Source organism: Puma concolor, chromosome A1 (genome assembly GCF_028749965.1).
Source record: "Puma concolor isolate L17-30 chromosome A1, mPumCon1.1.hap2, whole genome shotgun sequence".
Classification (NCBI taxonomy): Eukaryota; Metazoa; Chordata; class Mammalia; order Carnivora; family Felidae; genus Puma; species Puma concolor.
The window spans coordinates 134,995,267-135,020,773 of NC_141667.1; the positions used below are offsets into that span (position 1 = coordinate 134,995,267).

General features: G+C 37.5%; 1 protein-coding gene across 1 annotated transcript in view; it reads left to right on the forward strand.

Moving 5' to 3' along the window:
* FBN2 (fibrillin 2) overlaps positions 1–25,507 on the forward strand; it is a 258,120-nt gene that overhangs the window by 148,799 nt on the left and 83,814 nt on the right. The window contains exons 15-22 of the mRNA XM_025924336.2: positions 771–893; positions 6,687–6,839; positions 9,895–9,948; positions 11,573–11,698; positions 14,439–14,564; positions 19,744–19,863; positions 24,519–24,656; positions 25,250–25,300. Coding sequence (XP_025780121.1) covers positions 771–893; positions 6,687–6,839; positions 9,895–9,948; positions 11,573–11,698; positions 14,439–14,564; positions 19,744–19,863; positions 24,519–24,656; positions 25,250–25,300 — 891 coding nt within the window. The remainder of the gene's footprint in view (positions 1–770; positions 894–6,686; positions 6,840–9,894; positions 9,949–11,572; positions 11,699–14,438; positions 14,565–19,743; positions 19,864–24,518; positions 24,657–25,249; positions 25,301–25,507) is intronic.

Here is a 25,507-nt window from a genome sequence, read left to right on the forward strand (position 1 = left end):
TTTAAATTTATTTTCTTATTAGAGATAGTGCCATCTGCAAATTGAAATGTTCATGATTTGGCGACCCTGTGTTTTGAAGGCTGTTTCATCTTTCAGGGAAGCCATTGATTGTTGGGTTACATGTGATAAACTTGAGCAGATTGAAAATTAAGAGATGCTCCATATTTTGTTATTATGACTTGATCAAGTTAATATTAAAAAGGCATCTTTCTTTAGTTTGAATTTTATATGTGTGTAAATAAAAGTGCCTGGGTGGCCCAGTCAGTTAAGCATCTGATTCTTGATGTCGGCTCGGGTCATGATCTCATGGTTCATGAGATTGAGCCCTGCACTCTGAGCACAGAGCTTGCTTGGGATTCTCACTCTCCCTGTATCTGCTTCTCTCCCCACCCCCCTCAAAATAAATAAACTTTTTAAAAAATAAGATAATTACAAACATTTACTTTAATTTTAAGAATTTGTTTTACTTAACTTGAATTAAATATCATTTAATAGTTAACAGAATTGGCATATAAATAAAGAAAATTGAGTGTGTAAGGCTCTTTTTTTCCTAATGGATAAAGTGAGGCAACTTTGAGTCAGTATTTCTGAAAATGCATTTGAAAGAGTTGCATTTAGACCTGAGATTTGTTATCACATCTATGTGTCCTTCCATAAATTATAAAATGGAAAACAGAAGGTTGTTAGTCTAGAGTGATGACAACAGGCATACTCTGGAATAAGGTTAAGTTTACCCAGTAATGGCCTGAGTTGTGTTTCCCCCTGGACAGATGTTGACGAATGCCAGACCCCAGGAATCTGCATGAATGGGCACTGCATCAACAATGAAGGGTCCTTCCGCTGTGACTGTCCCCCAGGCCTGGCTGTGGGCGTGGATGGACGCGTGTGTGTTGGTAAGTGAATCGTTCTCCAGTGTCCAAATGGTCTTTGAAAATCGGACAAAAATATATCCATACAGTGGAAAAGTATTCAGCCATAAAAAGGTAGGAAGTACTGCTAAATGCGAAAGTATGGATGCTCCTTGAAAACATGATGCTGAGTGAAAGGAACCGCTCACAAAAGCCCAGATAGTGTATGATTCCATTCATATGAAATGTCTGAAGCAAGCCAATCTATAGAGACAAAGCAGATTCATGTTACTTAGAACAGAGAGGGTGGGGATGCCAGGATAAGGGGGTGGTAGCTAAAGGCATTTTTAAGGTGGTGAAATGTTCTAAAATCAGTTGTAGTGATGGTTATATATATATCTTTATATCTGTATACATATCTGTATCTATATAATCTGTGACTATATGCAAAACAAACAAAAAAAAAACTATTGTACTCTTTAAACGGGTTAATTCTTAGGTACGTGAATTATACCTCAGTAAAGTAGCCTAAAAAATGTACAGGGAGTCCACCTAGCTCCTTGAAGAAGGCTCTGATGAGATGCAAGTAAAAAACAAAAACAAAAAAAAAAAAAAACCACTGTCTCTTGATTTCGGTTCAAGTCATGATCTTATGGTTCATGAAATTGAGCCCCCCATTGGGCTCTGTGATGACAGTGTGGAGCCTGCTTGGGATTCTCTCTCTCCTTCTCTATCTAGCCCTATGTGACTGTCTGTCTGTCTCTCTCAAAATAAATAAATATATATTTTTTTAAATGCAGGAGAAGAAAAAAGGAGATCATCCTTAAAAAATAAAAAGAAATCATCCTTAAATCAGAATCCTTGATAATGTTAGCTGACTCTTTAAGTACAATGGATTTAGATGTTGTAATTCATAACAACTAAGATGAAAGGGGGATTATGGTTATATTTAAATAAGCCCTGTTACGCCTGGGTGGCGCAGTTGGTTAAGCGTCCGACTTCAGCCAGGTCACGATCTCGCGGTCCGGGAGTTCGAGCCCCGCGTCAGGCTCTGGGCTGATGGCTCAGAGCCTGGAGCCTGTTTCCGATTCTGTGTCTCCCTCTCTCTCTGCCCCTCCCCCGTTCATGCTCTGTCTCTCTCTGTCCCAAAAATAAATAAACGTTGAAAAAAAAAAAATAAATAAATAAATAAATAAATAAGCCCTGTTTATTTAATATATTTAAATAAGCTCAAACACAATTTAAAATGTAAATAACTTCTCCCTTAGAACTTGGACTTCTGTCAAAAGGTGGAAATATTTTTACATAGTTATTCCTCATCGCTATGCAGCTAACTATAGAAACAAGGGCAGAATATGAGAGAGAATAGATATTTTATTCTAAACCATGCCAAATTACCTTGGTTTTTAAAGGGGTACTTTTGCCAAATGGGTTCCATGCAAATCAGAGTTACAGGCATCAGTTTTAAAGAGGCAGGCAAATCAAAAATGTTATTGGCATTTCAGACCATATGGCATTTCAACCATATGTCCTAAAGATAACAATAGCAGAGTGAGGTCATTGTAAAAATACACTTAATGTGGTTTTCTCTTCAGCAGGCTTTCCTGAGACCCCTAGGGGGCATTAGCCATTGTGCACCTGCTGTTTCTCAGGTGACTCTGTAGAAAGCAGATACCCTTATTGGTTTAGGAGTGTAGATGACAGAAATGAAATTCTTTCTTAGACATAGGTGATAATACTTTACTCTTCCCTATGGGAATCAAAACTTTTGGATCCCGAAAAGTGGGGGAGAAAAGAAGCAAGAGCAGATGGAAATAATCTGTCCACTTAAGTTCATCTACTGTCTCCAATTTAGGATTTATTTCAGCTTACAAGATTGTCAGCACTTCACTCAGGGCTATTTTAAATACAGCAGCCAGAAGAATGTAGCTCCTTCTTGCTTCAGGAAGCTAAAATATTTTCAGTTGCTTTAATATACTTAGTTGCCCTTTTCCTTTACCGGAATGATTCTGTTGAAATGTATGAGTACAAAACCAGTTTTGGAGGAAGATACTATTTTTCCTTTAAGCAACCAACGTATAAGTAGCAATGAGGAATTCAGTGTCCAAACACAAATCATCATGTATCTTTGCCACATAAAGAAAAGGCATCAGACATTGTTGCACAGCCTCCAGGTTTTCACAACTGTGGTCGTTTAAACTTTTTAAAAACACCATTTGTTCTGGGTATAAAATTATGTATTGCCGTTCCTGTCACCTGCTAGACCTTCTTTCTTGGTCTCTTCTGCCTTTAGTGATGCTCTTGAGATGCAATGATTGTTGAAGTTAGGAATGAATCACTACTATTAATTCTTATTAATTACTTATTATCAATTATATTTTTTTCTTCAGTTTGTTTTCTTAGACATTGAGACGTGGGTTTTTATTTTCAAAAAATTAAACTATTATTGTAATTGGTATGTTGAAGAAGCATGGCTCACAGACAGGACATAAACAAAAGACAACTATATTTTGGTCTCTTGCATCCCTTTAAAAAGTATCTTTAAATTTATTCAGTAGAAACCACTCACCCAGTAAGTAAGGAAGAGAACTCAGGCAACCCTATAACTTTACTATTCATAAATAGCAAAACTTTATGTGACTACTTTAGGTAATGAAAACAATGTTAAGTATAGAAATTAGAATGCCCAGAGATAATATTCTGAACCTGACTTGAAGTTACAGTTTCCCTTGCAAGCTCAGACCTTCATCAGCAAGAAGCTTTCTGACTCTACAAGGGTCAAAGTGCAGGAGGAGGGAAGAAGCAGGAGCAACTGGTGACCGGTTCAGGATTGCTTCAAAGTTTCTCGGCTTCCCAGATGTTTAAAGCCACCCCTTGATTTCATAGTTCCTTCAGAGGCATTTGGCTGCCCTTACTGAGAGGCGGACACTGCATTTTCTTTCTGGGGGCTTTACTCATCTGCCTTCTGGTCTTTGAGCAGCCTGTTTCAGATAGGCTCTGTCTGAGGGTGTCTCATCACCTCTCCATGCCGTTGTGTTAGGACGCCTCTTAACGTGGCCCACGTCTAGTCCGTATGACCTGCCATCCTTTTGCCGTGTTAACCTCATTATGGAAGTGGATTTCACTCACCTCCCTCCATTGTCCCTCCCATAGGAAGAGCAGCCACTCACTTTTGCCTCTAGGTATGCCAGGCAGAGGCAAACATGAAACTCTCCCCCTGCTCCCTGTGAAGTTCTTCTCTTTGGACCAGTGGTGAGGATGGTAGTGCCCCAACTCATAATCCAGCTCTTGCAAAACACTCCTCCTCAAAAAATACTCTTCTTAATTGCTGCTCTTTAAAACTATGTCTTCTATAATTGGGAGGGTTTTCGTGACCTGGCAACTATTTTCCATGTCCACTTCCTTCAGGGTGTAGTCTCAGAATTCACCTTGTTATTTGATATTTATATTATAATATAAATTGGGATTTTGGCTTCCATTTCCTTTCCAACATCCTCCTACATGAGCTTAAGAGTATTTCAACATCAGTTAATTTTCTTTATCCTAGTTGTATTCCTCACTAGCTCTTTGGCCATAGGTAGGATACATCATCTCTCTCTGCCTCTTTTTCTCATTAGTCTTTTGAAAATTAAGTAAAATAATATGAGATTTTTTGTGTAAAGCTTTGAATGGTGTCTGGAATCTAACACATCCCCAGCAAGTTAGCTATTAGTTATTCTTGTTCTATTAGAATCATGGCATCGCACCTAGGGTATTGTCTTAGAGTTGCTACTTTAAGCAATAAAGAAAAGCTGACAGTAAAAAAAGAAGCATAAAATAGAATGAGCATTTTGCATCCATACTTTACCACTGGTGTGTAGAATCTGAGCAACTTGTTTAAAAATTCCACTTTTTAAGTAAGAAAAGTCATGGAGAAAATTGATAACATGGAAAAGATACAGGTCAGGAGCATTCAGTTCCAATCCCTCACCAGAACATGTATATGAGCACATCTGATATGAGCACATCTGATGGTGCTGCTGGTCCTGATGCCTCTTACCCTGTCCACCTGTAAGCAGTGTCTCAGTTATATGTGAAGAGTATATGCACTATGGTTCTGGTCTGAAACCTTTAACAGGAGAAGGTTGACTGTCCTTATTAAAAATAGAAGAGAGAAATAAGGAAGTCACCATATTCTTTGAGTATTTCCTGTGTGTCTTACACACTGTGCCTACTGCTTAACAAACAAGTCTCATTTATTATATAAACTCTATCCTTATTTAATGGGTGATGGGTGTGTTAAGTATTTTAAGTAAGCTCTTTCCCATAGGGACCAGACCCTAGGACAATTCATGTCCCTAAAACCTACACATATGTTATGTTACTTTCCTTTTCATGGACCTTCTGGTAGTGGGTATTCTATACAACTGCGTTAATTTGTAACCCAGACCACTACATAATGTGTCTGACTCTTCCTGCACGTACCATAGGCTTTTTATCGACTTCCTTATAGAAATTGTGAAAGGATTATATTCTCAACATGAAAACAGTAATGAAATTGACCATTCTGTGATGCCTTCTGAGATAACAGATGTCATTATCACAAAAATCGTATTCAATTCACAAAATCCTATTGGAAATTATGCACTATGTTGTATTTGTGCATACTTGTCTTGGAATGGAGCCCTGCTCTGTTATGTCACTCTGAGCTGGCTTTGCCAGACCCCATCTCATCAGAAGCAGAAGGGGCAGCTTGTCTTGTCTGTAGGGTTGTTGTGGTGAATCTCATGTCTTCTTCCATGTGAGTGTTCGCCCATCTCATTGTCTAGTGCATCCATAAAGCTTATCGTTTTAATGAGAAACATCACCAGATCATAAGCAGCAGGTGACTCAGGTTACTTTGTGTTATAATAAGCAGATAAAACTATTTCCAACAAGTTGGGAATAACTATGCCAGTGTCTGGTTTACACAATATACAGCTTCTCTGGCCTCTCTGGTGAGCTGAGTTTTTTTATAGTTCACCATTGAGCGTCTGACAAAACGGTAGCATATTGTATGAGGCGTCAGAGTGAGGGCGTAAGCTGGGTATGCTTCTTTGGGACATAGCATGATGTAGAGGAAAGAGGAAGGACTTTGGAAGTCGCGCAGCCTGAGTATGAATTCCAGCATGAGCAGTGGATGGTGTAGGACTTGGAGCTACTCAAGTAATCCTTCAGAACCTTGCCTTCCTCACTATAAAACGTGGATAATGATCGCTGTCCTGTGGAGTTGTCAATCAGAATGTTCAGTGAGATCATGTCTGCAAAGCAACAAACCCAATCCTGAGGACACAGAGCAGTGGCCATTTTTTTTTTTTTAATAACTGGGTTTTTTGAGAGTCTGAGATTAAAACATAGTCACAGTAGTAAACTGGGGGTTGACAAGAAAGGCCTCCTAACTCAGAAAGTTGAAGTAAGAAATTTCACAGCCAGGCACTTCATTGTTCCTAAGCACTTCCAAAATAGAAATAGCACGTGTCATTTTGAGGATTGCATAGCCAGTGATTAGAGCTCAAAGTCATGTTTATAAATGATGGCATTATTCCTGCTTCCACGAAAGGCCTGTGGGCTCAAGTGTGATAATGAATGCTTGCATGGTGCGTAAAACTTTGTGTAGAAAAAAAAAAAAAGAATTGTTGACATTACAAGCATGCGTTTATTCATTTCTGAGCACCATTAAATGCTAAAGATACAAAGAAAAAGAAAAGAGGCAAATGCCCTTTAAAGGCTTCCCATCCAGTAGCCCCTTAGGTTCATAGAAACCCTCAGTTTTGAAATCTCTTTCACCATCTCCAGTTGTCACTCCGCTTCCTCCTGCAGATACTCACATGCGCAGTACATGCTACGGCGGGATCAAGAAGGGAGCTTGTGTCCGTCCTTTCCCCGGTGCGGTGACCAAGTCAGAATGCTGCTGTGCCAATCCAGACTACGGTTTTGGAGAGCCCTGCCAACCCTGCCCTGCGAAAAACTCAGGTAGTCCTGTTTGCCTGTGTCACGTCTGATAAAGAATCTAGAAAGGTAGCGTTAGATATTTGGCCAAAGAGTACATCAGCTCTCAAGTGTTCTGTCGTTATTTTCAGTTGAAGACCTCCAAGTCTTTGTTGGTATGTGAGGCATAGAATGAGGAAATGTGTCCTGTGTTATTATCTATGATCCCCGCACAGAGAGTACACACAGGGGGTAGAGGAATGTGTTTGTTGACCCAATTATGGGTGTTATAACATATTTATTATATGGATACCTTACTCCTCAGTGTTTTTGATATTTAATATCATTGTGAAGATGAACAGCATAAAATCTACTTGTCACTTTCAAGGTTATAGTGAATTCACGAGAGCCTGATTTTATTTTTAATCTAGCCACAGCATGGTCTTAGGCTGTAATCTAAGTGAGTAATAATCATTTACTAATTTTTTCACAGATAGAGTCACATTACATGGCCTAATTCTTTGACTATTCTCTGACTCTTGTTTATTAATATTTTTACATAATCTGTACTGAATTTATGTAAGTATAGTAGGGACTCAAAAATAAACACAACCTCTTTTTTTCTTTAAAGTTGAGAATAGTTGAGAGTGTAGTCAGGCAAATGTATAAACTACAGTTTAGTGTGATTGATGCCTTGCGAGGGACATAGGGACGCCCGTGTGGCTCACTCAGTTAAGTGTCCAGCTCTTGATTTTGGCTCAGGGCTTGATCTTGTGTTTCATGAGATTGAGCCCCGCATCAGGCTCTGAGCTGACAGGGTGGAACTGGCTTGGGATTGCCTCTCTCTCTCTGTCTCTCTCTCCTTCTCTCTCTCCCTCTCCCTCTCTTTCTCTCTCTCTCTTTCAAAATAAATAAACATTTTTAAAAAAGCAAGACATAAACAGGGAACTGGGAGAGCACACAGGAAGGAGAAGTAAGTGGTCTGGAGAAGCTGGGAAGGACTTCACAGGGCCGGGGGTGGGTATCTGCTTAGTATCATCTTGAAAAAAGGAATAAGAACATTGCAGGTAGGAGATGGAAGAGATGCATTCCAGCCAAGGGAAATGGCTTGTAATTGTGTTGAAAATCTTCAAGGGATTGTTCAAATCTCAGCAAAGCATAAGCCTTCCTCTGGAATGAACTGAGCAGGACATTTTTTTAAAAAGAAGAGTTAAGGTAGGAAATCTTGCCCTAAAAGTGTTTAAGTCAATTATGCATACTATGAAAGATGTACAAAAATTGGTAACAAGGCTAGATGAAAAGGTGAGTGAGCTAATAAAATCTGGCATCTAGAAACAGTTGTGACTATAAATAGGAATGTAAGATACAATAAAGATAACGTTTAGATTGGTGAGGAAAGATTGAACTAAGTAATGAATATTGTTGAAAAATAATAGAAAAAGTATGAAGTTAACTCCCTGCATTAAACCTTACAAAATAAACTTCTTATAGAATATATAAACTATTTGTAATCTTGTGATAGTAAAGGACTAGCAAGAACAGAAACCAAAGACTAAAATACACAGGTAAGTTGGAAAAATATTTTGCTTAATTTATAAGGAATTTACACAAATTGGTGAGGAAAGTTGAAATCCTCCATAGAAAAAAGTGCAGTGTATGCAAACAAGATTTCACAAAATGCAAATGCAAACAGAGAGCCACATGAAAGGATGTGCTAAAATGAAAATTAAAATAAGACGTCGTTTTTGTTCATTAGCTTGGTAAAGTGCCGATGATTGCTTTTTTCCATATGGGTACTCTCTTCTGCTGATGGAAGGCTAGCCTGGGACATGTAGGGAGAGGAGGAGTATCAGAAGCCTTTAAAAGAGTCATAAATACTGAGCAGTTTGACTTCCAAGAGATTAATGTACTGATATAATTGAATTTCCTATTATTTATGATAATTGCTGAAAGTTGGACAAACCTGATTTCATCATTATGAGACTGAATAAATGTGGTGCATCCACATAACTGAATAAAAACAGCAAATAGTCTATTAAGTGGGATATGAACATGAAATGTCTGTGACACAGTGCGGAGAATCCAAGCCTGCTCCCCACCTTACAGCCTCTGTGATCTGGGGAGTGACCTCACATGTCTGCCTGAGCGTTCTCAGGTGCCAAAGAGGACAGCAATGGTATCTAGTTTGTGATTATTACTCAGCTGTAAAAGAGAATGAGAACTTGCCATTTGCAACAACTAAGATGGACTTAGGGTTGTTATGCTAAGTGAAAGAAGTCAGAGAAAGAAAGACAGATACCATATGATTTCACTTACACGTGGAATCTAAAACTCAGAGCAAACAAACAAACAGAAGCAGAAGGTGACCTGTAAACACAGAGCAGACACTAATGGTTGTGAGGGAGTGGTTAGGCCACATGGGTGAAGGGGAATGGAAGGTATAGGCTTCCAGCTTTGGAATGAGTACGTCACGGGGATAAAAGGTACAGCAAAGGGAATACAGTCAGCAGTACTCTAACGGTGATGTGACAGACGGTAGGTACGCTTGTAAGGAGCATGGCATAACGTATCAGATTGTCCAGTCACAATGTATTATGGCTGAAACTAATGTAACATCGTGTGTTAACCACGCTTAAATAAAATGTCTGTTTCATTTGTAATATTGGGAGAATTAAATAAACTATTAGAAAATGCTGGAATACCAGGCACATGGTAAATGCTGGTATGTAAGTATTGCTGTTATATAAGTATTCTCTATAATTATTTTGTTAATGAAAGAAAAAAAGTTAAAAAGCATTCTCTACAATCCATTTTGGATTTTTTTTTTAAGTTTCCAAATGTGGAATATATTTGTAAAATTTATCGTTATATTAACTATATTCAGGGTGATAATCACAAGTGAGTTTTATTTTTTTATGCTCATCCATGATTTTGGAATTGTCAAAGTAATTATGTGCTGGAAAATAGTAACTATTTTTTTCATTTTAAAAATTATTACCAGTGATTTTTCTTCATGGTAGTTTTGGAGTGATGTAAGTGACTTGTATACAGAGAGATAGTGTTTAGAGTTTTTCATTTCTGTATTTTTTTTATCTTCCAGCTGAATTCCATGGTCTTTGTAGTAGTGGAGTAGGTATCACTGTGGATGGAAGAGGTAACTCTATTCTATATTCAGTCTTACAGTAATTATGAAATTAGTAGCTTTATGATTATAACATGAGTTGTGAGCACTTCATAAAACATCAGTGTAAAATAATAAAACAAATTATCAGTGTAAAAAACTCAGTGTAAAATAATAAGATAAATTATCTCCTAGAATAGTGGTTATAAGCTAGATATATTAAATGTATGTAGATGCCACATTCATAGTAGATAAATATTTAACTTTTAAATACACGTTGTTGAAAATGTCTCTAGCAAACTAGACCTGTAATTTTGTGGGTACCATTGCTTAAGAAGAGGCTAAAGTTGGTATTTAGGTTTAGAAAAAGTGAGTCCGTTTAAAGAGAAAATATTAAATAGTGGTGCTGACATGATTTTAAAAAATCCTTAAGAGATACTTGATATGGATCAAGTTTGGGATTTACTACCCTAAAAATGAAGATTATTTGTGCCTAAGAATACTGAAACTTTCTAAATTTAAATAAGAAATTCATTCACATTTTCTTATTTTAAATAGCAATATGATTAACAAAATGCCACCATGAAACATTAAATATTAAATGAATTTGTTTATAACTTTAAAGTTCTTTTATACACGTATAGTATACACATACAGTTTCTTATGTGTTTTTTTTTTTTAAGAAAACTGTAGGGTATTGTTAATCTTCACTGTATGTATGTATGTATGTATTTCTTCTCCTTTTGTGTTTGAGAAGATTTTAGACACATTTTAGATCAGTTGACAGTAATACTGCATCTTTGCCATGAACACCAGAAACCACAGTAAGGAAACCAACTTGTATAAGGATGTTTGTCCCAAAAATAAAATGAAAAAGCTAACATTTCTGGGGTATGTTAAGGTCTTCCACATTCTGGAAAACAACTGTTAAGATTAAAATTTGAGCATCATGACCAAAATTTGATACTATGTCCATTTTTTTAATCCCCTCTCACTATGGTCTCTGCAACAGAGCCAGCCACTTGTTCCAAGTACTGGGTTGCTCAGACGAGCACGTCATTCTTCAAATCTTGCCCACGGCCAACAGAGTACTCACTGTTGATGGCTTCTTATAAAACATTGGGTTCTCAAGCATCCATATTTGAACTGTCCTCTCCATTAATTTCAACTTGTCAACAATGAGAAACATTTATTAAGTATCATATTACTTAGTTGATTGTAAAAAAATGATAATAAAATAGAAATATTCCATGCCTTTGGGGACCATAAAATTATATAAGTCACCCTAATAAATGGTTGTCCTTTAATTAGATGGTTATAATACCTATCGAGTTAAGTTTTCCTTTGGATTTTAAGCCAACAGCCTGTAAATTTCTTTATTAATTTTATCATAAATGCAGGCACATTACGTGGTTTAGTCCTTTGAATTTCTGCCAGTTCCCTTCATTTTTCTTTTAACTTACCAGGGAATTGTCCTGTATCCCTTAATTTCAGTCTCTTATTCCTTATTTTCATTTTCTTTCCCCTTGTGAAAGCCAGGCAAATTGTGGGTTTGCGGAGTTAAACACTTTATATGTTGAGTGATCTTTATTAGGCCTACATATGTCAACAAACAATGCAATATCTGTGAGCATTAAACTTTCAACATTTAATGCAGATATCAATGAATGTGCTTTGGATCCCGATATATGTGCCAATGGAATTTGTGAAAATTTACGTGGTAGTTACCGTTGTAATTGCAACAGTGGCTACGAGCCAGATGCGTCTGGAAGAAACTGTATTGGTAAGTTGCTGTATTTATACGAGAACTTTTTGTATAGTTTCATTTCATGGATTATAAGAGAAATTGAAATACAAATAAGTGAATAAAACTGCAGATCTTACAGTTTCTCTTTCCTTCTTATAGAGAGAAATAAAGCTATTGGAATCCACCCAATTCTGTTACAAAATAACAAACTTTTTAGTGGCAGAACTTAGTATTTAAATCATTCTGTTCCCAAATAAATAGATATATACTCCATTACTGTCTTGTATTTCTGCATATATCTAAATCGTGCAGTTTTTTTTTTTTTCCACTAAGAAAGGGACTTCAGAGTTAACAAGGCAGTACGTTAAGAAAATGAACTGTTACAGGTTTAGAAAACTTTGACTTACAAGGAAACAACTAGTTGCTACAACCTATCCAAACATAGGTGTTTCTTTATGTAATTTATAAAAGAAGGTTTATAAAAACTCAGGTACCTAGTTCATCTATTCGAGAATTTGTGAAGAATTTAGATTTTCTCATAGAGCACTGAGTCCATTTTTATAAAGCGAATGCTGTCAATTCATCATTATACATAATAATGGTTACACCTAATCACTGATGACTCTTAAAACCAAGTTTTGATGATTATGATTAGGAAAAAAATATTTTTCAGCCCTTATGGCACTGAATTTCATTATTGAATATACTCATTTGATCTTGAGTTGAAGACATATGTACAGATAGATGTGTAAGTCTGTATTAAATATCATATGCTTATAATGGATTTTGACACTCATGAGGAAGGGCACCAGCCAAAGATTATTGAACATTTATAAAAACATGTAAACCTACTACCTGCTATTCACCAGAAGAAAAGTTGCTTCCAGCATAACTGCTGAACACAGTTGAGCACAGGGGCACGCTACTGGAAACAGGGAGATTCAGTGAGCATTTATACCCTAAACATGTTTCATGGCACTACTTGACTCTTTAAAGTAAGAATATGCATAATTTTGATAAAAATTAGAACTACATTTTAAAATTAAAATGAGGCCAGATTTTAGTTTTAGTTGGCTAGGGTTGCTGTAAAAAAAAAAAAAAAAAACAAAAACAAAAACCTACAAAGTTTGAGTTGCTTCAAGCAAGAGAAATTTATTGTCTCACAATTTGGGAAGCCAGAAATCCAAAATCAAGGTATTCAGAGAGAGGGCTATGCTCTCTCTAATGGCTCCAGGACAGGATCTTTCCTTTCTTCTTCTAGCTTTGGGTGTTTGCCTGCAAGCTTGATGTTCCTTGGCCTGCAGTTGCATCACTCTGGTCACATGTACATCTTTTCCGTGTCTTTTCACTTCATCTTCCTGCTCTGTTTCACATCATTTCCCCTTTTTTATGGACAGTGGCCATATTGGATTACATCCTACCCTAATGATCTCACTTTAGCTTAATTACTTCTATAACATTCCTTTTCCCAAATAAGGTCACATACTGGCTTCAACCTAAGTTTTTTTGAGGAACACATTTTAACCCAAAGCATGGAATAGTAGGTAAATAATTTGTGATGCAGCAAGCTGACACAATCATGGGGAAGTGTATGGAACTGCTTAAAATACAGTGTTACCAAGTCAGAATGGGAGCAAAAACATAACATCCAAACGAAAAAAGATCAGATAGGACACAAAAAATAATATTTATCAGTGCTGATAGAAGTACAGCAAATATTTTTCCAATATCTGTTTTCCAAATTTTTACAACAGTATACCGTATATATCGTTTGGTAAGGTACAATTGTTATTCATGAGACTAAAAATATAACTGTAGGTTAAAGGAACTATGCTCCCCACACTTCATTTTTTATTTCTTTCTGTTATTAACTACATTTGCAAAAATGAGCACAGACATGAAGATAAAACTCAGTGTGAGCTTCTTAAACCTGAGCATTACATAATATTTTCTAGGCTGTTGTAGACTTCTAACAGAATATACAAAATAGATCATTAATTCCCCATAAATAATGAATTGTGTCTGAAGTCAAAACCTAATGGAAAAAGAGTAGTAAGCACCTTTTGTTTAGTGCCATTTAACGCATTTTGATTAGAATTTTAATTTAAAAAACTTTTTAAAATCCTCTCTTGTTTTTATTATATATAAACAAGTATATAGGTGAGTGAGTAATCTTTTGATGTATTTCATTGGTGCTTTCAAATATATAGTGTGTGTGTGTATGTGTGTGTGTGTGTGTGTGTGTGTGTGTGTGTGTGTGTGTGTTCATTCAGGGACTTAAGAACATTTTCAAAATAGGCACCAGTATAAGAATGTTCTTGTACAAGTAAAACCGAATATATTTTGCTTAGGATCAAAGAATGTACTGTGGGCACAAAGAGACTAAGTCTTTTTGGCGGGGTGGGTGCGGGGCAGTGAGATAGGCAAAGGGGATTAAATGAAGTGTCCACTTTCAGTTGTAAAATAAATAAGTCGCAGGGATAAAAAGTACAGCACAGGGAATATGGTCAATAATATTGTAAAAAATTTGTAATTACTCTTACCATGGGAAGCATCGCATGATATATATAAATATTGAATCACTATATTGTAAACCTGAAACTAATATAATATTGCATGTCAACTGTACTTCACTTAAAAATATATTAACTTTTTAAAAGGAGAGATGAAATCAAGGAGGGGATGAGGAAAAATAAAAATAAAAATAAAACTTTATTGGTCATCGGATTGTTCATTTCAACATGTGTTTCTCCTGTCTTTGAATGGCGGTTTTCAGACATTGATGAGTGCTTGGTAAACAGACTACTCTGTGACAATGGCCTGTGCAGAAACACGCCTGGAAGTTACAGTTGCACGTGCCCACCTGGGTATGTGTTCAGAACGGAGACAGAGACATGTGAAGGTAAGAGATGTCTTGCTTGCCTAGTTGTGAAGCGTAAGTACCTAAATGGCCATCGATGTTTGTCAAGTACATTGATGAAAAAAGATAGTGAACAGAGTATTGTTTGAATATTTTTAAAATTCAATGATCTCCTTCAGCCTCATCTGTCAATTTTGAGAAATCACCTGTACTGGGGTGTCTGGCTGGCTCATTTGGTAGAGCATCTGACTCTTAATCTCAGGGTCATGAATTTCAGCCCCAGGGTTGGTATAGAGATTACTTAAGTAAATAAATATACCTTAAAAAAATAAAGAAGGAGCGCCTGGGTGGCTCAGTTGGATAAATGTCTGACTTCAGCTCAGGTCATGAGATCACAGTTCTGGGTTCCAGCCCCGCGTTGGGCTCTATGCTGACAGCTCATTGCCTGGAGCCTGCTTCAAATTCTGTGTCTCCTTCTTTCTATGCCCCTCCCCCACTCACGCTCTGTCTCTTTCTCTCAAGAATAAATAAAAGTAAAATAAAAATTTAAAAAAAGAAGAAAAAGAAGAAGTTTTCTTTTCTCTTTTTAAAAACTGTCATATACTAGCCTCAGGGAAACCTAGCAGGTAATGTCAGAGTCAGCCCTGAGGCACTTTCTCTATGGATTGATTGATACACCTCAGAGATTGGCCCAGAAAATATTTGGGGCCTGAGTAAAAATGGTCACCATAAATATATAGTCTAAGGAAATTGTCCTTGCCATTTGATGATTTAAAAGTTACCATTTAGGTTTATTGATAGTAAATCACTGGTTAAAAACTTCTTTCTTTTAACCACATTTTTGTATAGTGGATGCTGTGTGAATTACTTACATGACAAAGGGCCTCATTTTCAGTGAGATACCAGCTAAGCAAGCAGGGCATTCAATTATGATTTTGTTTCTTTATCTAAGTCCTGTGTATTTCTGAATAATCCGTTGTCTGACTCCTAGTCATTGTTCTTTTTAAGTCTTCCTGGGGAGTGGGGGCGGTGGGAGGGGGCACCTATACAAGTGTCCTCTGAAGGTCTCAAATCCAGAAACTGCTGCCAAAGTTACTTAAAAAAAGATTCCATCTTTAATTATTTTGAATAGACCTTTCCTTTTCTGTTGAAATAGTTCTTTTTTGGTGACTCCATAGCCAAGAAAACAGCAGTAGTAATATGATGCAAAAAGATGTTACCATTCTCTTTTCTTATTGTTTCATTTCAAAGCATTCTTGTGAACTGAAACAAGTTAGGGCTTGAACAAGATGCCAGAACACAAGTGACTCAGCTGAAGTCAATGAAATGCAATTACAAAGTGCAATTCTAAGTTTGGATTGAATTGGAGGGACCATTGAAAAATACTAATAAGCCTGAAGAAAACAACAACAACAACAAAACAATAAGAAAAAACCCCTAAGTATAAAAGGCAGTTTCTCTAAACTCAGTCCTGATACCTGTCCCCCTGCTACCCCCCCCTCTTGCAGGAGCTCCTCAAAGAGCAACAATTCTTTCTTTCAATCCTAGTTAACGTACTTGAAGATTCATCTTCTCCATAGTTGAGCAGAAACAATAGAAAAGCTGTCTTTTTTTTTTTTTTTAATGTTTATTTCTGAGAGAGACAGAATGTGAGCAGAGGAGGGGCAGAGAGTGAGGGAGACGCTGAATCTGAAGAAGGCTCCAGGCTCTGAGCTGTTGGCAGAGAGGCTGATGCGGGACTCGAACCCTTGAACCATGAGATCATGACCTGAACCGAAGTGGATGCTTAGCCGACTGAGCCCCCCAGATGCCACTGAAAAGCTGTCTTTTTTAAGTAGCTCAGGTGTCACCAATCTATTCAGCTAGAGTGTTTCCTATATTATCCTTCAGAATTGCTCTGAGAAACATACTCTGTAAAAAAAAATACTGTAGCCATATTTCCTCTATAGGTTTTTTTTTTTTTTTTTGAGGCAGCAAGAAGGGATTTCAAGAGTTGTAGTGTTTTGTTTTGTTTTTTTCTTTATTCCCAAGTTTCTGCATTTCCTTCCCATTGTGCTTGATCAGTTTTATTTTTTGTGTTTGTGAGGATGAGCTTCTCTTAAGGGTCAGGAAACTCTGAAAGCATGTCAGCTTAGGATACCTTCTTGGTTTAACGGGGAAGCTGATGAACTAGTTTCCCTGCCCAGTCAAAATACCCTTTAGTCCTGTTTTGAGAGAGGCACATAATGGGGAACAAGGTGGATGGTGTCTTTGAATCAGTTTGGTCCCAGTTGTGTTTGTACACTGAATTGTCAGTGATTTTTATAGCATTTTCCCACCATTGTAACAAGTAAGATGGAAGTGAAGGGTACTAACGCATAAATAAAAGGCAGGGTCTCACCTGCCTGCAGGAACAATTGAAGAGTAGGAGCGAATGGTGTTTAAGCAAATGGTTGGATGATTATATAAATATGAGGGACATTGGGACCAAATCAGGCAACAGTGTTAGTTAGAATGAGTGCTCTTTACTTTTGTCCAAAGGATAATTGTTCATGATAAATCTAAGCCTTTTCTTTAATATGAAATATATTTCGTATCTGTCATTCATAAGAACGAAGCTCATGTTATGTAAATAGAAGAGAAATGATAGAGAAATATTTTGGCTCTAGCCTGATGGCATTTGTGGAAATAAAAGTGATTTATTGTGAGAAACCTAACCAAATAGCTTATTTCTCACTTTCTTCCCACTGTTAAGTCATTTGCATTTTATTAAGTATTTAAAAAAAAAAAGATTTGAAGGCCACGATTGTCTTTTTCCCTTGGGTCTTCTCATTTCTGTCGTTGCATTCACACAGTAAATGTGTCTGCCTGAAGCATTTCTCCTTATTCTGTCCTTTCTAAACTAATTTCCAAAGACTAGTCTGGGAATTATTAGCAGATTCAGTGGAGACTCCAGCTTTCTCTGTATATATTTACTATAGTCACTAATTTTGCTTGTCGTTCATGTTTTCAACAGGCTATTTTAAATATATAATAAATAGCAGTAATAATAAAGTTCCGCTGATAGTTCAGACTAAAGTTTCAAAAAATTTATTTTACGTTTTTTGTTTGAGCTCCACAAGTCTGTGAAAGTTAACATTTTTACAGCAAGCACTGTGGTTTAGATTGTGTTTCCAGTGACATAACTAGTTAAATGTAAACCAGATGTGCTTTGAAGTTTATTTCCAGGAATGTACAGTGAACTGTTTCAATTCCTGGTTCCATGACATTTGTAACATAAAAACATTGTATTTAAAGAAAAATTAAACCATTGATATTTGTAGCTGTCATTGTGTGTGTTTATAGTTTGGGAGTTCATAATTGCTTAATTTAGAATAGGGATTTCAAAATATATGATAATTGACATTTTGCTTTTTTTAGGAGCTTCTTACAAATGAAATTCATAGGTGAATTATATATAGTTTGTCCTCAGATTAGTTATCTGCTTCTTTTTTTGACTATCTGGTTCCCTCTTCCTGTTGTGTTTTTACTAAAAGAATTGCAGTACTCTGGAGTAGATGCTTTCATTATAAATCTGTGCTATGTTTACAAAACCTGCACTTGTATTTTTCTTTTAAGAGGATTTCTTGATACAAACAGATAAAAAACAAAAAAAGATGCATTCATATTTCCACAATTTCTACTTCAAGAATTAAGTTAGTACCTAGGTACTTACTTAGTAATTTTGAAGTAGCAAAGAGGGTATATACCTGTTTTCCACATTGATTTTTAAATTTGTGTTTCAAGTCCATAGACTTGCAAGTCAGCAGTGAGTCCTGGCTTTTCAGGAGCAATTTAATTTATATTTGACTTGGGCATTCAAGAGCAAGCATTGCAGTCATTTGGTTATTTTTATGTTTTCCTCAACATAGTATTTTATATTTAATTCAAAGAGGTGTTGGGACACCTGGGTGGCTCAGTCGGTTGGGCGTCCGACTTCGGCTCAGGTCATGATCTCACGGTCGTGAGTTCAAGCCCTGCATCGGGCTATGTGCTGACAGCTCAGAGCCTGGAGCCTGTTTCGGATTCTGTGTCTCCCTCTGTCTCTGCACCTCCCCTGCTCATGCTCTGTCTCTCTCTGTCTCAAAAATAAATAAAAACATTAAAAAAAAAAAAAAAAGAAAAAAGGTGTTTAGGAAAAAAAAATAGTACCCTGGTGAGCTCAGAAATGCTTGTGGTCAACAACAACAAAAAATGCCTTGGGGTATGCTGACCTGTTTCACATAATTAACCAAGTACAAAAAAAAAAAAAATCTGTATCCTTTCTTTAAATTGAATGGTTGAGTTTATACTGGGAGTCAGTTTTGGGTATTGTTTCTAGCACTTGGACTGAAGCTTGTATTTATTTGTAATTAACTCCCGTTAAACTAATTTTATTGGCTTGACAATTGCTTTAGTTACCACTTGAGAACATGGGTGTGCTTGTTTACTTACGACAGTCAGTAAGGATTGTGTGGATTATGCTGAGTTGATTAATGATTCAAAGCAGATGAATGACAGCAAAGGTGTGTTTTAAGCAATTAAAAGTTCTCTTTTTTTATTTTACCAAAATCGGTTTTGTTTTGTTTTGGTTTTGATTTTTTTAAAGTCTATGCACCAAACGTGTAAATGTAAACAGGCTAAAGAGAGAGGCAGGTAGATGAAGTCTGGAAGAGAATACTCTACTCAGTATTAAAGTTTCATCCCTCGTTTCCTGAGTTTTTTCCAGGAGTTTGGAATGAAAGGCAGCATTGTGATATATTGTCTCTAACACAGGCTTTTTTAATTCTTCTAAAACCTCCCAGAGCCACAAATGACAGAAACAGTCAACCTTTGTTTGTGCCCAGCATATTGTACCCAGGAATATGGTTGTTTTCCATCCATTCAGAATAGAGATTTCCCACAGGACAGTTCTGTCTTATTGTGGGGGAAATCAATCCCAATTTGTGCAAAGTGGTAGTGAAAGAGTGACAAGTAACGTACTAAATCCTTTCACAATACTGGGCTGATTCCTGTAGTCCTACTGAGCCCCTAGTCCTGTCTGCGTGTATCCATGCTATAAAATTCATGTCTCCGTTCCCCATTCACTTTATGCCTCCTAGATCCATATTAAAATTGCAACAGCCAAGTTTACCAGACATTCTGGCATAGCATGGCTTGTTGGAATAATATTTTCCAGAAACACATGGCAGTTCTAACAGAATCTTTTCCTCCTGGATTGTAGATATAAATGAATGTGAAAGCAACCCATGTGTCAATGGGGCCTGCAGGAACAACCTTGGATCTTTCAATTGTGAATGTTCTCCTGGCAGCAAACTCAGCTCAACAGGATTGATCTGTATTGGTAAGATTCATACACAGGGCTGGTGTTTCAGCTTCACTGCCAACATAAGTAGAGACCGCAGGCTTTACTGTGGATGAAAATGGAACATGATTACAGGAAGCTAGTAATTAGGAGTTTCTTGAGTTGTTTGCTCTCGTTATCAGGATTGGAGTAAAACATGATAGCCTAAGCGGGCGGGCTTCTGAATTTTGTTAGCTTCTAAGAAGTGTTCCTGTCACATGAGTAGATACATTATGCTGTAGATCATGAGCATTTGCATACCACACACAGATTTATGTTTGCTACCCTAGAATGCCTTAGGAACCGAGGCAATCAAATCCCTGCTGCATACTTTTTATAACACGATTCAGGACAATAATGTGATAGAATTTGGTCTCAGTTAATAGGACAAGAATTGGAGGCCTTTAAACAAATAGAGGGAAGTTACTATTTTTTCATTTCCCCCATCAATCGTAAATGTGTAGGCCCAAGGAAGGAAAGATAACGTTTCCTGCTGTTGGAAATTTAAGGAGAAAGATGCTGAAACTTCCAAACTGGTATCTTTTTATGGGTCTCAAAACATTTAAGGTCAGTTTGTGATAATGATGGTAGGATATACTTAAAACAGGATAGTCTGATCTGTTACTACAAGAAGCAATTCAGCACATGTAATAGGGAAAACTGTCTCACTGTCGGTGGCCCCGTCGGCCAGACATAGGACAGTTCACAGGGTTAGCTAGTATTCACTTTTAAAGTAAACTAAATATATATATTTCCAGATCGGAAGGTATTTTAGTTTTACACAGTGCCAAGTAATTTGTCAGTTTTTGTTATCTAGCCAGCATGAATTTTCAGGTGAATGTTTGTGAAAGACAATAGTATTTTCAGTATTATGTCTGATGCTTATACCATTGAGCTGGATGTTAGAATACCTGTTTGTTACATGAAGAAAAAAGACCTAGTCCAAAATTATCAATGAAAACCTTCCCTTTGGAAACGCCAGCTCTTCAGCTCCCCGTGAGGTACAGCTGGTGAAATTTGAGCCTTGCTCGCTTTCCATATTAGGAAACAGACTGCCATCTGCCTGGGGCACTACTTTTTTTCTTATAGAATTCCTTTGGGGGAGGGGTGGAGTCGGATCCCGGAAAGGCAGAAATATTTTTGCTAGGCCACAGTTGCCAGCTGAAATGGAGTCATTTTATTGTGCAAAGGAAATGAAGTCTGCATTAATTAATGTCAATTAATTGTCAGTTAATGTGAATTAATTAATGTCACAGAAAACTAAACCTGTATGCCACTTGGGCATCAAAAGTACCTTAGTTTTTGCTTCATCTTAAAGACTTCTCTTATTTTGGCCTTTTCCCTTTCTATTTATTAATGAAAAAGGCACAAAGACTTTTTACTCCCGAGTCATTATTTGGACACTAAACACCACCATATTTTTCTCAGCTGGTGTGTTGGGAGTTTTTACGGGATGTGATCAAACTTGAATATCCCAGCCTAGAGCTGCTCGCAAAGAAATTTACTTAATATTTTAAAATTTTAGACATAATTTTATCTGTTTTTTTTTCATTGAAAACAGAATTCTAGCTTTAAAATGGAAATAGGTTGTAAAACATACATAGAAAAAAATAGGAAAATTTGTAATAGGACTGACAGTGTCTCTAATCAGTGCTCAGTCTGCAAACCGCTTTTTCATTACAGCCAAATGTCTCTGTTTAGAATTGAATAAAAATTCCCTGATATGATTACTAATTTAAAATTAAGTTAGAGCATATAGAAACTGGTGAGATACTTAGAATGTTGAGAGATTTAGAGTATATTCTGCAGACTCCCTAAGTGTAAATCGTAAACTGTTCCGTAAACCGCTTGAAAAGCCCATTCATTGTATTCTGGTTGAAAATGATTCAGTGTAATAGAACAATACATTTGATTAATCTTTCCTGGATGACACTGCTCAGCCATGGGATGACTCTGTGATCCAGACCAATTTCTCTCATCGTTGGCTTATGTCTGTGTGCTGTCCTCAGTGACATGGACATGACAATGACAAGAGCAGTGGTCTCCCTGGTAACAAGTGATCCTTGCTTCTTTCTTATCTTTACTTGTTAGCAGTGCTCTTCTCTCACCCCTTCTCAAGAAGTTTTCGATTTTTGGCCTTCTCTTCTCCTTTCACTTTTCTGACCCCTTTTTCTCAGTTCCCTGTGTCTTCTGTGTCCTCCTGGCCTCCAGCTTAAAGTGTCACCCTGGTCAGTCCTTGGACCTCCTGGCTTCTCTGTCTACACTCACACTTAAATGGCTTCTACACTGACCCTCACATGTTCGTCTCCTTCCTCAACATCCCCACTAATTCCAGACTTATATTTCCAGCTGTCTGCACGCTGTCTCCATTTGGATGTCCAATAGATGCTTCAAACTTAACATGGCCAAAACGTAATTGCTGTCTTTTGGCTTGGACCTGTGTCTCCCAGAATGACTTCTGTCTCGGCAAATGGCAGTTCCATTTTGCCAATCAGCAGCCCGCAAAACCTTGGAGTCATCTTTATGCCTTTCTTTGAAACACCCATTGAATCCATCAGCAAATCCTGTTGATTATATTTGACATTTATCCATATTCCAACCTTTTCTCAGCACTGCCTACCACCAGCAACCCACCCATCCAAGCCCATATTATTTCTCTTCTTGATTATTACTGTAGCCTCTGTCTTATCTTTGTCTTCTCATTATCTGCCACCCTACAGTCTTTCCTTAGAGTTGACATTGTAGGTCAGGTCTTCCCTCACAACCTTTGTTAATATAACAGTCTTCTTCCAACGTACACCCTCAAGACTGCTTATCCTGCTTTATTTTTTTCAGAGTTCTCACCCAGCCCCTAACCACACAACTACATAACTACATCTGATGTGTGTATGTGTGTGTGTCTATACACACACACACAAAAACAATCAGAGCAAGAGAGATGCATCTGTATGTATGGATATGTATATCAGTGGATTTTGTGACTTTTGAGTGCTGATACCATGCCAGCTGAAAGAAACATGGTGTTACAAAGTGAAGGCTTTGAAATCAGACTGTGTGCGGCTTTGAGTTGTGATGTGGACACTGTACCACCCGGGTGACCTTGTGGTAAACTAGCTGACCTCTGCGGGCCTCAGTTTTCTCCTCTGCAAATTGTAGCTACCTTAGAGGCTATTTTCACGTGTAAATAAATGAAGATGGGCAAAGCCCTATGAAAAGCCGTTCATTTGAGACCTGATACAGTCTGATGAGAAAGTCTTTTTTCATTTGCACACAGTTTTCCACCCAAACTGAATCTTGCAACAAAGAAAGGCACCCCATCCCTTTTTGTGTTACTTATTTTGTTTTCACTTCTCGCCCTGAAACCTTGGGCAACAGGGCACTTATTCCTACCTTGCTTGCGTTCAGTCGGGACTCAGAAACCACAGTGGCTTCCAAACCTGCAATTTTACTGTAATTCTCTTTCGCTGTTTCCCATTATGCTTTATTTTTATTGTTGTATTTAGCAGTAAAGCTTTACCCGTATTATTAAATGAATTTTAAGGTACATACCATGGGAATATACTTTTTTCTTTATTGTTCTCCGAGGCTGTGTGCCGCAGTAGGCTGTTAAGTTTCTGTCAGACTGTAGTACTCACCTAAGGAGTTTGTCAACTCCTCAGGCTCCTAGGCCGCACACCTGTAGACTTGTGAATCCACATTTGAACAAGAGCCTTGGCAGTGTCACGCACCCTGAACTGAGAGCCACAGTGCTGTAAGGAAGGCTTCGTGTAGGATTTATTTTACCCAACTCCTATTTGCCCCATCAACTTTGCTGGATTCCTTGTCACCATTACAAAATAAGCTATTCAGCAGTCACGTAAGGAAGATCCTCAGTTACATGTGATACGGAGACAGACTAAAAAGTAAGAGTAGTTACCGCTAGACGGTTGGGTACACGTCCTTTTTATATGGTCCCTTCTCTTTCTTCAGATAGTTGGCCATCAGCATGCATTCTTCTTTGAAGGAGAGTTAAAGCTACATATATGGTATGTCTAGACAAATGCCTGAAAGAAAAATCCATCAGGTATTAGCCCTGATGTGTCTTAGTGGTAGTGTCCTGGGTGATGTTTCTTTTCTTCTTTATCTTGTAATTTTTAAATAAATTATTCATCAAATAATTATCTTCAGTTAGAGAAATACTGGTGTCTCTGATCTAGAACGTAAATTGTGTGTGGTTTGTTTGGTGGGGGATTACAAGAGAAGGAAATCATTTAAGGAATTTTATTTGGTAAAATCTTAAATATCAGAGCATTTATCATAAGAGATAAATCTTGTGAGTGTTTTTCACACAAGTAATGATCTTAGCGTGGTAATGCACTGTGTTTGTAAATACCAGCATAAAATCTTAGACAACAGTGGCCACTTGTGGAGTATCACTAGATTTCATTATAAAAATTATCATACCTTATGGGATGTACATGGTATAATACTGGGCTTACGTGTAATATAGTATATTTAAAATACATGTACACATAAATAGGTTCGAAACATACGCAGTGAAACGTTTTTAAAATAATGCTCTTGTTAAATACTGTAAAAATTGCCTATGTCGTTTATAACTGCATTGCATTGTCTTCAGAGATGAGAGCTCCCCATTCCTTCCTCTTCCTTTTCAGACAGCCTGAAAGGGACGTGTTGGCTCAACATCCAAGACAACCGCTGTGAGGTGAACATTAATGGAGCCACTCTGAAATCCGAATGCTGTGCCACGCTTGGAGCTGCCTGGGGCAGCCCCTGTGAACGGTGTGAACTAGGTAGGGGGCCGTCCAGGGCTCTTTCTGGGCTTGTCACAGGAGCTTCTCCTTCATATAGCCAGATACCTGTCTCACTATGTATTTCCATAGTGAGGAAGACCGTAAGATCACGACCCTTTTCTGTTATATCTTTTCTGTTGAAATTCATTCACTTGTTGAAATAGGTACTTGGTTTATCCCTTGGCTGTAAGCAGACCTTCTGAGCACCCTCGACAAGGAAGGGAACTAGCTGGAATCTAGCTGCTCAGTGACTGTCAGTATCCTTCAGGATCCGGGTCTGCATGTGCCCAAGTAGAAGATGGCGTCTCTTTGCCTTACATCTTTTTACTTGTCTATTTGTAATTTAGCTGAGGATATAAAAGCAAGACTGAACTGTAGGAAAACTGTCAGAATCTCAGTGTGGCTCAGCACTGATGGGAATTACCACCGTATGTCACGCACGCTACTGAATTGATCGGAGGGCATCTGGAGCCTTGGCCTCTAAAACCCCAGCTTCTGGTTTTTAGTCAGTTCAACTTAGATTCCGTTATACTGTTTCTTGAACTTAAAACACTTATGTTTCCTTTTGTAATGAGGTTCTCTTGTTCTCACAGATACAGCTTGCCCAAGAGGCTTTGCCAGGATTAAAGGTGTTTCTTGTGAAGGTGAGTGTATACTTGGACGATACTGTAAGTGTTTAGAGCAGTATATCACGTTGACGTTCACTTCAGAGATTTATCCTTTTTAAAAACCTCAGTACAATAAAAACAATGAATCAACAAATGCTTTGTAATAATACTCTTGGAAAACAGCTTAGAGTTTCTCCATTTCTCCTCTTTTATGCTGGTGGGTAAATTTTCATGGGGACACCG